General features: G+C 44.7%; 1 protein-coding gene across 1 annotated transcript in view; it reads right to left on the reverse strand.

The window, feature by feature from the left end:
• LOC126259495 (WD repeat-containing protein 47) overlaps window positions 1-17,213 on the reverse strand; it is a 703,557-nt gene that overhangs the window by 14,510 nt on the left and 671,834 nt on the right. The window contains exon 6 of the mRNA XM_049956342.1: window positions 14,931-15,142. Within this exon, the coding sequence (XP_049812299.1) occupies window positions 14,931-15,142 (212 nt within the window). The remainder of the gene's footprint in view (window positions 1-14,930; window positions 15,143-17,213) is intronic.

Below are 17,213 nucleotides of genomic sequence, written 5' to 3' on the forward strand. Positions count from 1 at the left end.
AGCACAAGCTTGGATTACAAAAGTATGAGGAAGGAAACTGGCCATGCTCTTCTCAAAGGAACCATCCCAGTATTTGCCTCAAATGATTTTGGGAAATCATGTAAAACCTAAATCATGGACTTATGACCACAGCAGTTGAGTCCCATAGTGCTCAGAGCCATTTGCTCAGAGCCTAAATCATGATGGGCAGAGGTGGATTTGAACTGTCGTCCTCCCAAATACAAGGCTAGTATGCTGGCCACTGCGCCACTTGATTCGGTAGGTTCTGACAGGACACAACATGAAAACACTGCTTATCACTCCTGACTGATTACTTTACACTTCACATGGGTCTGTATACAGTCTCTCTTACTCTCCCCTCCTCTCATTTCTATTTAAGAATTTGCTACGCTACTGCTATAATTTTTGCCTTCAGACAGGTGTACCCAACTGATAAAGAAATTGATGGAGAACAGCACTTAATACTGTCTACATTCAAAGAAATAGATCTAAAACTACAAAATGGATTTATCAGTCCAAGAAAAGACATTGCACTCATTCCAACACCACCACAATTTGTACCCACTTACTTCACAATGCAGTTCTACTCCAAACACCTCTGTCCTTTTCCCCCCTCATTACCACATTTGGACAGGTGATTTCATTTCTCAGCATCATATACTCCTGCCTTTATTTATTGTACTATGCATATTTGGTGCCCTCTACAAACAACAGAATAATTACAGCAACATTACCAGAAAAACAAAATTATCCAGCCTGTCAGCTTAGTGATATATTGAGCAATTTATAGAGAATTACACTGGAAAAAACTGCATCTTTCTTTAACAGGGACTATAAACTGCAACACAAGAATACAACTGGAGTCCTGGAGAGGTTCAAGAGCACATAAATTCTTTTATTTCACAATTTTATTAGGGATCATCATGCGCCAGCATCAAGCACAATTAACAGATGGTTCTCCATCTTTGCCATTTCATTTAGGTACCAGTGATGAAAGGAGCAATCTTTCCCCTTTGCATACAATTTTATCTCATAGTAACTAGAACAGCAAATAATACGGCATATTCTCTTGTGGAACAAAAAGGCTCATCATTCCCACATTTTCTCTAGTGTATTATGCGACTTGGCAGTGCTTTCGGTAAGTGAAAAAGGCCAACCATTGGTGATTGTACAGAAACTCTCATGTCTCTTTTTCCAACATCAAAGTGGTGTAGAAGTCCACTGAGATGTTTAAAGCTTTGCATATGAAATACCAATCTAAACTGAAGCACCAAAGAAACTGGTATACGCATGCATATTCAAATACATAAATATTTAAACAGGAAGAACATGGCGCTGCAGTCTATGTAAGACAACAAGTGTCTGACACAGTAGTCAGATCAGTTACTCCTGCTACAATGGCAGGTCATCAAGATTTGAGTGAGTTTGAATGTGGTGTTATAGTTGGCACACAAACTATGGGACACAGCATCTCCAAGATAGAGATGAAGTGAGGATTTTCTCATACGACCATTTCACGAGTGTACCGTGAATATCAGGAATCCAGTGAAGCTGTGGCCGGAAAAAGATCCTGTAAGAACAGAACCAACGATGACTGAAGAGAGTCATTCAACATGACAGAAGTGCAACCCTTCCCCAAACTGCTGCAGATTTCAATGCTGGACCATCAGCAAGTGTCAGCATGCAAAAGATTCAACGAAACATAATCAATATGAGCCTTCGGAGCCGAAGGGCTACTCGTGTACCCTTGATGACCGCATGACACAAAGCTTTACGCCTCGCCTGGGCCTGTCCCACCGACATTGGACTGTTGGGAGTGTTGATGACTGGAAACATGTTACCTGGTAGGACAAGTCTCAGTTCAAATTGTATCAAACGGATGGACGTGTATGGGTATCGAAACAACCAATTGAATCCATGGACCCTGCATGTCCGCAGGGAACTGTTTAAGCTGGTGGAGGCTCTGTAATAGTGTGGGGCATGTGCAGTTTGAGTGATATGGGACCCCTGATACGTCTAGATACAACTCTGACAGATCACACATACGTAAGCATCCCGTCTGATCACTTGCATCCATTCATGTCCATCATGCATTCCGACGGACTTGGGCAATTCCAGCAGGGCAAAGTAGCACCCCACACATCCAGAATTGCTACAGAGTGGTTCCAGGGAAACTCTTCTGAATTTAAACACTTCCACTGACCACCAAACTCCCCAGACATGAACATTATTGAGCATATCTGGGATGCCTTGTAACATGCTGTTCAGGAGAAATCTCCATCCCCTCGTACTTCTAACAGATTTATGGACAGACCTAGAGTATTCATGGTGTCAGTTCTCTCCAGCACTACTTCAGACATTAGTCTAGTCCATGCCATGTCATGTTACGGCACTTCTGCATGCTCGCAGGGGGCCCTACACGATATTAAGCATGTGTGCCAGTTTCTTTGGCTCTTCAGTGTAGTATTTGATTCACTGAAACTAAAAATGATTTACAAAGCACAAAATCTATTCTGCTTCATAGCAAGTCACTGCACATTTCATGTGTGTTACACGGAAAGGAATGAGATGTTTGACAAGGGTTTCAAATGTGGCAAAAAGTCCACCTGGTATCATTTGTAGAGTAAATAATTTATTTCTGTTTTCAATAAAGAATATCATAACTCCCAAAAGACATGGGAGTGGAAGTGAGGATCATTCACTTATTATAGAACACGGCACTCTTGGGTTTCCTCTGAGCAAGATCGTACAGTTCATAAGATTTGCAGTCAAGCAAACTAGAGTTGAAACCCTTCTCCTACCATCCTAATTTGTTTTCCAGGATATCCCTACACTGATAAAGACAAATGCAGATGCGGTTGCTCTGAAAAAGACGCACTCAATAATTTGCACTATCCTTCCACCATTTGAACCTGTGTACCCTCACTGATGTCACTGACCCTAGGCCATTAATTGACACACTGCTTCCATTTTCGACGTTCAATAACGAGCAACAGGATTACAGAGTATTGTGTACGAGGACAGAGTGAGAAGTTCTGAGACTTATATAGCTAATAATTGAAACTTGTATTTGTGGTGTTCATACAGGTGAACAATAATGCAGGTCAAGTGTCAGCAGGTTCGGTGGAAGTCATTTTGTTTATGTAGGTTGTCATCGTCGTCATACGTTACCTCAACATGGAGAAATTGAATTCAGTATGTAAAAAATAAATAAATAAATTTGCACAGTTTGCCATCAACAGAATTTCATCCAGCATCGGTGAACATTTATATGGATACTGCATCTTTGTTCCCTCTGCCTGAGTAGTGGTACCAAAATTAAAATATGGCTGCACTTTTCTTGGAAGTGATTCATGTGAAAGACACCTAGAAACTGCAATCATTAATGAAAACATTGAGAAACTGGACAATATGATACTGAATAGGTGTTGGCTAAAGGTGTATGAAATAGCTGCACAACAGTTACACCAGAAAAATGGGTGCGGGTATCAGAAATGACGAATTATCTATGTAAGAGCCTTGTGTAGGTGGCGTTGCATTTGTTCTGTGCTGCTAAGAAGTATATGTCAAAATGAATTTCAAAGCAAATTTAATGTCATTTAAAAATAAATGAACTGATAATGTGTGTTTCTGTTTGCTGATGTATCAAAGATGTGTCCACAGATCTTTAAACAGGGCAACACACTGTATCTCAAATTATTTGTTATTGCAAAAGACAAAGTGTACATGTAAGTGGATAAAATTCTTCCCCAGCAAGCAGGCAAATTCTGTCACTGCCCTCTTACAGCAATTAATCGCTAACTTCTGTGCACTAATCTAGCTGCAACACACAAAAGACAACTTACAACAATGTACAAGGAGTGGCCAGAGTTTTATTTATCACCTCAAAAAGATAAAGTTACATAACTGATTTTGTGTGTGTTTGCATGTACATGTCTGCAGTCCTGGAACACAATGAAATCCCTATGCCACAGTATCATAGCAAGCTGCTTGGAGATCTAAAACAAAATGGTACAGCCCGCTAATAAAGTTGAGTATCATGTTTTAATCTGTTTTCTGTATTTGAAGGGAATAATGTTAAAACAATACATGCTGAGCTGGTAAAAGTGTATGGCAACATCGCATCATCTTATTGATGGTAGGCAATGTAAACCTCGTAACTGCATTTTGTGAAATTGTACAAGAGAAGCAAAAATGGTTTCTTAAAAAATATATAAAGTGATACCAGTAAAGATAGTATTGCTACATGTGTAACTACACTCCTGGAAATTGAAATAAGAACACCGTGAATTCATTGTCCCAGGAAGGGGAAACTTTATTGACACATTCCTGGGGTCAGATACATCACATGATCACACTGACAGAACCACAGGCACATAGACACAGGCAACAGAGCATGAACAATGTCGGCACTAGTACAGTGTATATCCACCTTTCGCAGCAATGCAGGCTGCTATTCTCCCATGGAGACGATCGTAGAGATGCTGGATGTAGTCCTGTGGAACGGCTTGCCATGCCATTTCCACCTGGCGCCTCAGTTGGACCAGCGTTCGTGCTGGACGTGCAGACCGCGTGAGACGACGCTTCATCCAGTCCCAAACATGCTCAATGGGGGACAGATCCGGAGATCTTGCTGGCCAGGGTAGTTGACTTACACGTTCTAGAGCACGTTGGGTGGCACGGGATACATGCGGACGTGCATTGTCCTGTTGGAACAGCAAGTTTCCTTGCCGGTCTAGGAATGGTAGAACGATGGGTTCGATGACGGTTTGGATGTACCGTGCACTATTCAGTGTCCCCTCGACGATCACCAGTGGTGTACGGCCAGTGTAGGAGATCGCTCCCCACACCATGATGCCGGGTGTTGGCCCTGTGTGCCTCGGTCGTATGCAGTCCTGATTGTGGCGCTCACCTGCACGGCGCCAAACACGCATACGACCATCATTGGCACCAAGGCAGAAGCGACTCTCATCGCTGAAGACGACACGTCTCCATTCGTCCCTCCATTCACGCCTGTCGCGACACCACTGGAGGCGGGCTGCACGATGTTGGGGCGTGAGCGGAAGACGGCCTAACGGTGTGCGGGACCGTAGCCCAGCGTCATGGAGACGGTTGCGAATGGTCCTCGCCGATACCCCAGGAGCAACAGTGTCCCTAATTTGCTGGGAAGTGGCGGTGCGGTCCCATACGGCACTGCGTAGGATCCTACGGTCTTGGCGTGCATCCGTGCGTCGCTGCGGTCCGGTCCCAGGTCGACGGGCACGTGCACCTTCCGCCGACCACTGGCGACAACATCGATGTACTGTGGAGACCTCACGCCCCACGTGTTGAGCAATTCGGCGGTACGTCCACCCGGCCTCCCGCATGCCCACTATACGCCCTCGCTCAAAGTCCGTCAAATGCACATACGGTTCACGTCCACGCTGTCGCGGCATGCTACCAGTGTTAAAGACTGCGATGGAGCTTCGTATGCCACGGCAAACTGGCTGACACTGACGGCGGCGGTGCACAAATGCTGCGCAGCTAGCGCCATTCGACGGCCAACACCGCGGTTCCTGGTGTGTCCGCTGTGCCGTGCGTGTGATCATTGCTTGTACAGCCCTCTCGCAGTGTCCGGATCAAGTATGGTGGGTCTGACACACCGGTGTCAATGTGTTCTTTTTTCCATTTCCAGGAGTGTATATAGTAGAAGCCTATTTATCGACAGATTAGAGAAATCCATGCACTTTCATCTCACTCTTTGATAGTGGAATTACTCGAGTCATAAGATTTTGACAGACAATGGAGTTATAAGGTTTTAGTTGCTTATCATCAGTAAGACACTGGGGTTATGTGGTGCAGGTGTTTCGTGTGTTGTGAAAGAAAAGTCTGAATGGCAAAGAACGAAATGCCAGACAATACTCTGTGAAGGACTGGGATTCACAAGAGAAGTGGTGGCCTAGGCAATGCTTAATTTATAAAATTTTAGGTGCTGGAATGCATAAAAATCTTACGGTGAGATCATGTTTCTACAAAATAGAACATTGTCTTTTTAAAAAATACTGTTCTGGAATTCCAGTTTTTGAAACAATTGGTGCTACCTTCTTTCCCCATACAGTGTCACTTTGCTCCCTAGTTCTGCTCGATACATATTGGGCTACCGGTAGGTGGTAGTCTTCATGACTATGATGTCATTTTTTCAGTTGCTGCCAGCCACAACTTTAAGACAGTTGCATTGTAGCTGGTCTGTGAAAATGTGTCCAGTACTAATTAACAAACCATTTAGCAATGGCTGACAAAGATATTCCTGAGCCATTGGGGTCACGTACAATTCCAACTTCCTGAACAGTTACGAAAAAGAATTCACCATGTGACATGAAACATGAAGTTAGGTGTCATTTATTTTCTACTCACCCAGTTGTATAATAACTGAATTGATTTAAGTTCATATTCACTACTAGAAATAAGAAAAACATTTGAGCATGAACGTCCCTGTAATATGAACAAAGCTAGGCTTATCTTGGGTTATACTGTAGATCTCCGATGCGGCTGATAGTCGTAATCAAAAGACAATAGACGCAAAGTTTGCTGACGTACACCCATCACGATTAAGGAACGAAGCTCAAATTCCATAGTTATGTTGGGACTTAATACACGTGACATATTGCAAGATATTTTGAACATAACAGTGGTTGCCACCACTGGGTTCCGTGACTGCTCACATCATTCAAAAAGCCAGCCCATCTGAGGCAGCACAGAAAATATGGCAGCACGAGTCAGACCAATACACACGATTTCTTAAGTCACCTAATCAGCATATTTGAGTACATCGCAATGATCCTGAGACAAAGGTGCAAACTAATCACTGGGACTGTATGGCTTCACCACTGCCTAAAATGAAGACTCAACTATGAACGGACAAGATGATGCTGAGTGTTCCCCCCCCCTCCCCCCCCCCCAGACACTCATGTTTGTGTGTTAACAGATTATACTCGTCAGGAACAAACTGTCACAGAAGCATCCTATCGAAATTTACTGACGAGGTTATTGGAATCTGTCAAGAGCAAGTATCGCTGGAAGCTGTCCAATGGTGTGTTTTTGCTTCACGACAATGCCACGACTCATTCTTCACAGGAAGCAGTCGCACTTGTTGCTTCTTTGGGCTACCAAACTTCGCCCCAGCCCCCGAATTTTTCTGACAGAGCACCAAGTAACTGCTTTCTCTTTCCTGATATGAAGAGACAGTTGAGGGTAGGCATTTGACAATGAGGAGATTTACGAACTGATTTTCGAGGTTGAACTTTTCCTTAATAGCTGAAACGCAGACTTCTACAACCAACGTCGCCACGAAGTCTTCAATCGTTGGGAAAAAAGTGTCACCCTGAAGAATGAGTATGTCGAGGAGGACTGAAATCACCACCAGTTTTCATGGTCGCAGCACGATTTGTTCGAGGTGATAATCGAAACTTTGTGATCATCACTCGTACGTTTCAACATATACCATTGTGGTTGGGATTGTAGATCAACAATGATTTAACAGAATGCGTAAAATCATCTGAGAAAGAACGAAGTCGTCAGCTGCCACAACAGTATGCAAAGATTCAAAGAAAAGGGTAGGTTCTGACGTGATACGTCTTTGATGGACGAGTAGAAAAATGCTTAGTAGCGCGTCCGGCTGAACCGTGAAACCTAAGAAATTCCAGAAAATCTCCGACGTTTCGAATGGAGACGTAGAATAAGAAGAAGAAACGAGGATGGTCCTGGCAGACATTGCTCCCCAGAACGTGATATCGGTCCGTGTCAAGAATTTTTTTTTTTCCCGGCCACAAGAAACTGGTTGGAGAAAGCAGTCCCGCTCATTAGTAGCAACGCGAGAAAGTGAACTAAGTCAAGACGACGGACGTCTGCGAGGGCGACTCCACCTGTTATACAAGCGGAGTTAACAGACAGGCATCAAAGCTGTGGAGGCACCACCGACTGCGTTACTCGAGGTGGCACGCGTAACAAATTACAAGCTTATGTTCTGGAGTTCCTCAGATTTGCATGAAACAGGTTAACCACTACAGCCTTAACGTAATATTTCGCCCGATCCTCGATTAACTGCTGCTAAGTGGTTTACAGCCATGTGCGCGTTCATTTTTATCTTCTCTTCACGGATACGTATTCATCATTACTAATAAGCGACACTGGATATTATTATGAAAGTGTAGGTAGATCTTTAGAAGTTGTGTTTTGAAGTTGGAAGAATCTATGTAGAAACACATCAAATGGCACGGAAAATATTTCGTGACTTCTACATTCGACCACACGCAGGCATACGGTTATTTTGTAGTGACCTATTTCTGACAATCGATCCCTACAAGTGTAGAATGAAGGCTTTTACGACCGGGTGACATGGCTGTTGATATACTTTCCGGGATGTGAGGTCGTGGTCCAAGAACTTTTCTGCTCCTTACGTTTCGTCCAGAACTGCGCTGGACTTCCTCAGAGGTGCTGCTCTGCTGAGTCTTGCCGACTGACTGGTCGGCTAATTGCTAACAATTTTTATCTTGGACAAGGTGGTAATCGATAGTCAACCTTATCTTTGCTATGGATTATCACTGCTCATCACGTGTCACCTGAACCACGCCCCCCCTTTCTCACAATATATAAGTCACTCTCAGACACCCGACCAGTCAGTCGGCAAGACTCAGCGGAGCAGCGCCTCTGAGGAAGTCCAGCGCAGTTCTGGATGAAACGTAAGGAGCAGAGAAGTTCTTGGACCACGACCTCACATCCCGGAAAGTATATCAACAGCCCTAAAAGTGTCTTCATAAACATTCCGCGAAGTGTTAATTTACGTGCAGTGATATAGTTATTCTTTGACTTAGCTTTTGTTAGTTATTCCGTGCTGTTCATGTCTACACGATTCATTCATGTGTGTAGTGTTAAGTTATTGCTAAATATATGTGGGAATAAAGGAATTGTTTTCTCCAACACCCACAATTTCAATGTTTCAAACGTGACTAGTGATGTTAAGAGACTAACTGGCATAACTGGGTTAATACATAACCGATTACGTCTATGGGTAGTTTTGGGACTGTTAGCATTGTGTACTAGACAGTAGATGACTACTGATACGAGGAAGAGGCGTGTGGATGTCTGCAAAAACAACTTCTTAGGCTTTTCAGGCTTTTACTCTAAAATCTTCACCCGCGGCTAATGTTATTTTATCAACTTGTTCCGCATCAAAGGAGCATCGGAACAGAAAAGCCCATGTGCATATTACATAAATCGAAAAAGCCATGAAATGATGAACAATGCAAATTACACATTGATCTGGTTTTCGGGTACTGCATGCATTGTCCTTCACAACAATCCGTTTTCTGTGGGTTGCCAGTGCTGAGGTTTATTGTGTCTTACTTAATTCGGGTTGAGAGACAGAGATAGACGACCTATTTCACAATAATAAATGCTACACGAGAGTTGTTCTCATTTTGAACAAAAATAAATAAATAAAAAGGTCAGAGAGTGTCCAGGTCATTCACGTGTCGACTTCCCCAAAAAGCTTACGAGAAAGGACTAAAAATGTTCAAATGTGTGTGAATTCCTAAGGGACCGAACTACTGAGGTCATCGGTCCCTTGTCTTACACACTACTTAAACTACCCTAAGCTACGAAGAACACAGACACCCATGCCCAAGGAAGGACTCGAACCTCCGATGGGAGGGGCCGCGTAGTCCGTGACAGAGAGCCTCAAACCGCGCGGCGAGAAAGGACTAGCACAGTTTTTTTATTCTGGAAGACGTGTTAGTAGATGGGTAGCCCCGAGACATTATTTGCCAACGTCTTCACAGTAATTTCATAATACTAAAGTGTTAGAGCTAAACAGTTTTTGAACTAAACAATAAAAATTATGACTGGTTATTACCAAGTAAAAATAAAAGTAGCAATTATAATATATATATTTTAAATTACTCCTCTTGTAATAGCTAGCAGGGAAGTTCTAACATCCCTTCCAGAGCAAGTTCAATACAGGCAGAGTACATGCACGAATACGACACAGATGGAGAAGGAAATGGGTTGTGTTTCCTGCGAAGGAAACTTCCCGGATTTTGTCTAAATCGAAAAATGTAAACTAAATCTGAATGGCCGGACAAGAGTCTGAATTATGCTCCCCAGGAATGCGAATCCAGTTCTCAATCTCTCTTGGATGGGGCTGCTAGACTCTATGAGCATCAAGTCTTTATTATAACGCCAGCTCCTTTTCAGATTTTATGCAAACACTGCATTACATTGTAGTCAGTACTGATTGTGGGTCCCCAACGTGCCGTGCTGCTATACAATTATCGGTACGGTAAATATCTTTCATTATTTATGTAAGAACGATAAAAGAAAGGACCCGCGAAATTACACACCTATATCCACAAAATCGGTTTGGTGCAGGATTCTTGAACATATTCTCAGTTCGAACATAATATACTGCTTTGAGACGGAAAAGCTTCTGTCTATAAACCAGCACGGATTTAGGAAGCATTGTCCTGTGCGAAACTCACTCAGCTTGCCCTTTCCTCGCACGAGAAGGCTGAGCATACAGAATAAGTTCCCAGATGTATAATTCGCTTGAAGACTTCTTTAGTAGTAGAACACAGTAGCACTATCCTCGACGACGAATGTTCGTCAGAAACAATGGTATCGTCAGGAGTGCACCACGGAAGTGTGACGGTACCGCACTTATTCTCTGTCTACATAAATGACCTCACGGTCGGGTGAGGGTGGGCGGTATGCGGTATGCGACTGTTTGCTTACGATGCCATGGTATAGAAGAGCTGTCGTCGTTCAGTGACTGCAGGATGACTTGGACTTTCTAGTTGGTGTGACGAATGGCAGCTACATGCGGTAAAATGTAAGTTAATGCAGATGAGTGCTAAAAACGATACCGTAATGTTGGAATACATCATTAGCATTGTGCTGCTTGACATAGTCAGTATTTAGACGTAACGCTGCAAAGCGATATGAAATGGAACGAGGATGTAAAGATTGTAGTAGGAAAGTCGAATGTTCAACTTCGGTTCACTGGGAAAATTTTAGGAAAGTATGGTTCCTCCATAAAGGAGGCAGCATATAGGAAACTAGTGGACCCATTCTTGAGTGTTGCTCGGCTGTTTGGGGTCCTCGCCAGGTCGGATTACAAAGAAGACGTCGAAGCAATTCAGAGGCGGGCTGCTATATTTGTTACTTGTAAGTTCTAACGATACGTTTGTATTACGGAGATGCTGAACCGGCATTTGAAACAGTCTGCAGAACGATTCTACTGCCGCAAATTTTGCGTAAGGACCACGACGATAAGACAACATGACAGTAATCGGGGCTCGTACAGAGGCATAGAGAGTGGTTTTTCCGTCCCTCTACTTGTGAGTGAAACAGGAAATGTAATTACTGCTAGTGATACAAGCAGTCGGGCCTGGTGGTATAGCCTGACTGGAAACCGAGATGGATATGAGTCGAATCCTGGTCAGACCAAGGATTTTTCAGTTCGCGTTTTAAAATAGCCTCGCCTCTCAACGACGTGGGGAGTCGCCAGAAACGACACGTGGTTCGCATTCCACGTTAAACTGTCGGTCCCATTTCCCCGGTTGGATACCTGGGATAAGTTGGGGACACGCAAGTCGCCGAAGTGGTGTCCAATTGAAAGACTTGCACCCCACCACTCAGCCACCTTGTACCATTATAACCAATGTACTCACCGCCACGCACCATTGGAGTATGAATGTACACTACTGGCCGTTAAAATTGCTACACCAAGAAGAAATGTAGATGATAAACGGGTATTCATTGGACAAATATATTATACTAGAACTGACATGTGATTACATTTTCACGCAAATTGGGTGAACAGATCCTGAGAAATCAGTACCCAGAACAACCACCTCTGGCCTTGATACGCCTGGGCATTGAGTCAAACAGAGTTTGGATGGTGTGTACAGGTACAGCTGCCATTGCAGCTTCAACACGATACCACAGTTCATCACGAGTAGTGACTGGCGTACTGTGACGAGCCAGTTGCTCGGCGACCATTGACCAGACTTTTTCAATTGGTGAGAGATCTGGAGAATGTGCTGGCCAGGGCTGTAGTGGAACATTTTCTGTATCCAGAAAGGCCCGTACAGGACCTGCAACATGCGGTCGTGCATTATCCTGCTGAAATGTAGGGTTTCGCAGGGATCGAATGAAAGGTAGAGCCACGGGTCGTAACACATCTGAAATGTAACGTCCACTGTTCAAAATGCCGTCAATGCGAACAAGATGTGCCCGAGACGTGTAACCAATGGCATCCCATACCATCACGCCGGGTGATACGCCAGTATGGTGATGACGAATAAACGCTTCCAATGTGCGTTCACCGCGATGTCGCCAAACACTGATGCGACCATCATGATGCTGTGAACAGAACCTGGATTCATCCGAAAAAATGACGTTTTGCCATTCGTGCACCCAGGTTCGTCGTCAAGTACACCATCGCAGGCGCTCCTGTCTGATGCACCGTCAAGGGTAACCGCAGCCATGGTCTCCGAGCTGATAGTCCATGCTGCTGCATACGACGTCGAACTGTTCGATCAGATGGTTGTTGTCTTGCAAACGTCCCCATCTGTTGACTCAGGGATCGAAACGTGGCTGCATGAGCCGATACAGCCATGCGGATAAGATGCCTGTCGTCTCGACTGCTAGTGATACGAGGCCGTTGGGATCCAGCACGGCGTTCCGTATTACCCTCCTGAACCCACCGATTCCATATTCTGCTAACAGTCATTGGATCTCGACCAACGCGAGCAGCAATGTCGCGATACGATGAACCGCAATCGCGATAGGCTACAATCCGACCTTTATCAAAGTCGGAAATGTGATGGTACGCATTTCTCCTCCTTACACGAAGAATCACATCAACGTTTCACCAGGTATCGCCAGTCAACTGTTGTTTGTGTATGAAAAATGGCTCTGAGCACTATGGGACTTAACATGTGAGGTCATCAGTCCCCTAGAACTTGGAAATAGTTAAACGTAACTAACCTAAGGACATCACACACATCCATGCCCGAGGCAGGATTCGAACCTGCGACCATAGCGCTCGCGCGGTTCCAGACTGAAGCGCCTAGAACCGCTCGGCCACACCGGCCGGCGTTTGTGTATGAGAAATCGGTTGGAAACTTTCCTCCTGTCGGCACGTTGTAGGTGTCGCCACCGGCGCCAACCTTGTGCGAATGCTCTGAAAAGCTTATCATTTGCATATCGCAGCATCTTGTTACTGTCGGTTAAATTTCGCGTCTGTAGCACGTCATCTTCGTGGTGTAGCAATTTTAATGGCCAGTAGTGTAGATACAGATATGAAAACTGGAAGAAGCTGAGCAGGTCATGTCGCCAAGGAAGTTATTTGCTAAAGAGATAAGGAAAGACAGACATACAGACGCCGATGTAACGGAAACTATGTGAATGGCTGGAATATGTGAAGCTATACAGGGTGAAAAGTATTTAAACCGACAAACTCTGGGAGGTTGTAGGGGACATCAAAACAAGTATTTTTCCTTAGTGTCATTTTTTCCTATGAGGATTATTTATTGTTAGAGGGCGTATTAGGCTCATCAGTTGTAGGCAACTGCTGTCCACCAGTTTAGTAGTGCATTGTCTCTGTTTACTAATGGAGCGATACACCTGAAGTGAATACACTGATATGGTTAGTGCGTACTACATAGCACACAACAGCGGACGAGCTGCACAGCGGGTTTAACAACGACAATATCCTAATCGCCGTATCCCGCATCATACGACCTTTGCTGCTGTGTACCAACGTCTGCGTGAGACCGGGTCATTTAGCAGATTACCTGGACAGGGACGCCGTCGCACGGTAAGAACGCTGCAATTTGAGGAAGCTGTCTTGCAGCATGTGGAGCGGGATCCTTCAATCAGGACTCGTTCAATTGCACTTAACATGGGGACGAATCAGACGAATGTAAGAACAGTCCTTCGAGAGCAATTGGTACGTCCATTTCACTTATAGCGTGTCCACAACCTGGAACCAGTTGATTATCCACGCAGAGCATCGCGAGAACTGCTGGACGACGTCCCGCTCCCAACAAGACAACGCATGTGGTTCCAACATGACGGGGAGCCGGCACATTTCAGCCGTCGTGTGCGTCGATTCCTGGACCGACGGTTCCGAGAAACGTGGATTGGCAGATGTGATCCTGTACCACGGCCTGCTCGATCCGCAGATATGTCCCCTCTGGACTTTTTTTTGTGTGGGAAGAGATGCGCAACCTTGTTTACGCAACTGCTGTTGCATCAGAAGAGGATCTGGTTGCCCGGATAGCAGCAGCAGTGGGAACAATTCAGGATACTCCTGGGGTTTTTGCCCGTGTCAGACAGAACATCATCCGACGGTGTAACCTTTGTTTACGTGTCAATGGAGGCATTTTTTGAAAATCTACTGTAATTGAAATTGGGTTCCGTTAATGTGTTGTCTCTTGGTCATAAAAAAATGGAAAAGTGTTTCTTGGTTTAATTAATTTGCCGCCAGAGAAATCTTCCTCTATCGGTTTAAATACTCCTCATAGGAAAAAATGACATTAGGGATAAATATTTGTTTTGATGTCCCCCTACAACCTCCCAGAGTTCGTCGGCTTAAATACTTTTCACCCTGTATGGACGACTCAGGTTAGACACTGTACTGAAAAGTGAAGTCTACAGAAGGTCTCCACCTAGCAGTAGAAGTCAAATGGCTGATGGACAAGAGTGGAGGAGGAGGAAAAGAAAAAGACGACAACAATAATAATAATAATAATAATAATAATAATAATAATAATATTTTGAAAGATGTAATTTCCACGATTATGATAAGGTGCGAAACGTGTCCGCTTTCCGTGTAAGGAGTCCAGAAGTTAAGAATGAGGCGAGGGATCAGAATTAGGCGAACGCACCTGAGGTCCGAGAGCTTGGGGTAGGAGCAGATGCGGAGCGTCTTGGAGTTGGAGCCGACGGCGTAAAGGCGTCCCTGCGGGTGGAACTCGGCGCAGCGCACGGCCTGCACGTCCTCCAGCGTGGTGACGGCGACGAAGCGCGGCCGGCCCGGGCCGCCGCCGCTGCCCACGCTGCCGTTCAGGTCGCCGTCGCCCACCGCCGTCGCCGGCTGCTGTAACACGCAGGGCAACACACCGTCACACGCTGCCCCCTAGCGCCGCAGCTCTCGAGTAATTTTAATCAGACTGTGACTGCCTAACAGACTGCTGGTCCACCTTTGCAAAGCAATACAGCAGCGGTTCTACGTGGCAGGGATTCGACAAATGTCGTTCCCATGCTTCTGAAGTTACGAGCCGTGGTTAGGGGTGGGGAATAGACGTAAAAGTGACAAGAATAATTCTTCGGCAATTGATAGAACTGGTGCCTTCACTCGACATCATTTTGTATTAATTGCCCTAGCGGCATAGGCGTTGTAATGTTACTGAGGTTACTTTGTTTTTGTAAGCGCTATTTCAACGTGTTCGGCAATTTTTCAATGGCAGACATTAAATAGCAAGGTGCTAACAATGGGCTGTGTTTCCTGTTACGGAAATCAGGAGCACAAACTGTCGTAGTGCTTCGGACGACTTAAGAGGTTTATGTGTGGTTTTCTGGTTTTAAAAGTGGTCAAATGTCAACTGGTGACGAATCATGACCGCGACGTCCGACGATTCCAGAAGGTACGGAAACATTGAAAAAAGATACTTCTTGCGATCGCATGTGAGCACTGTAGAACAATCGATGAATTTGTAGAAATTACTAGAATATCCCCCCCCCCCCCCCCATGAACCATGGACCTTGCCGTTGGTGGGGAGGCTTGCGTGCCTCAGCGATACAGATGGCCGTACCGTAGGTGCAACCACAACGGAGGGGTATCTGTTGAGAGGCCAGACAAACATATGGTTCCTGAAGAGGGGCAGCAGCCTTTTCAGTAGTTGCAGGGGCAACAGTCTGGATGATTGACTGATCTGGCCTTGTAACATTAACCAAAACGGCCTTGCTGTGCTGGTACTGCGAACGGCTGAAAGCAAGGGGAAACTACAGCCGTAATTTTTCCAGAGGACATGCAGTTTTACTGTATGATTAAATGATGATGGCGTCCTCTTGGGTAAAATATTCCGGAGGTAAAATAGTCCCCCATTCGGATCTCGGGGCGGGGACTACTCAAGAGGACGTCGTTATCAGGAGAAAGAAAACTGGCATTCTACGGATCGGAGCGTGGAATGTCAGATCCCTTAATCGGGCAGGTAGGTTAGAAAATTTAAAAAGGGAAATGGATAGGTTAAAGTTAGATATAGTGGGAAATAGTGAAGTTCGGTGGCAGGAGGCTCAAATGGTTCAAATGGCTCTGAGCACTATGGGACTCAACTGCTGTGGCAGGAGGAACAAGACTTTTGGTCAGGTGATTACAGGGTTATAAATACAAAATCAAATAGGGGTAATGCAGGAGTAGGTTTAATAATGAATAAAAAAATAGGAGTGCGGGTTAGCTACTACAAACAGCATAGTGAACGCATTATTGTGGCCAAGATAGACACAAAGCCCATGCCTACTACAGTAGTACAAGTTTATATGCCAACTAGCTCTGCAGATGATGAAGAAATTAATGAAATGTATGACGAGATAAAAGAAATTATTCAGGTAGTGAAGGGAGACGAAAATTTAATAGTCATGGGTGACTGGAATTCGTCAGTAGGAAAAGGGAGAGAAGGAAACATAGTAGGTGAATATGGATTGGGGGGAAGAAATGAAAGAGGAAGCCGCCTTGTAGAATTTTGCACAGAGCATAACTTAATCATAGCTAACACTTGGTTCAAGAATCATAAAAGAAGGTTGTATACCTGGAAGAATCCTGGAGATTCAAGGGGCAGATGTGGATTCTCTTTTGACAATGCTGACTGGAATACTCTCTTCCACATTCTAAAGGTGGCTGGAGTAAAATACCGGGAGCGAAAGGCTATTTACAATTTGTACAGGAACCAGATGGCAGTTATAAGAGTCGAGGGGCATGAAAGGGAAGCAGTGGTTGGGAAAGGAGTGAGACAGGGTTGTAGCCTCTCCCCGATGTTATTCAATCTGTATATTGAGCAAGCAGTAAAGGAAACAAAAGAAAAATTCGGAGTAGGTATTAAAATTCATGGAGAAGAAGTAAAAACTTTGAGGTTCGCCGATGACATTGTAATTCTGTCAGAGACAGCAAAGGA

The sequence above is a fragment of the Schistocerca nitens genome, chromosome 5 (assembly GCF_023898315.1).
Source record: "Schistocerca nitens isolate TAMUIC-IGC-003100 chromosome 5, iqSchNite1.1, whole genome shotgun sequence".
Taxonomy (NCBI): Eukaryota; Metazoa; Arthropoda; class Insecta; order Orthoptera; family Acrididae; genus Schistocerca; species Schistocerca nitens.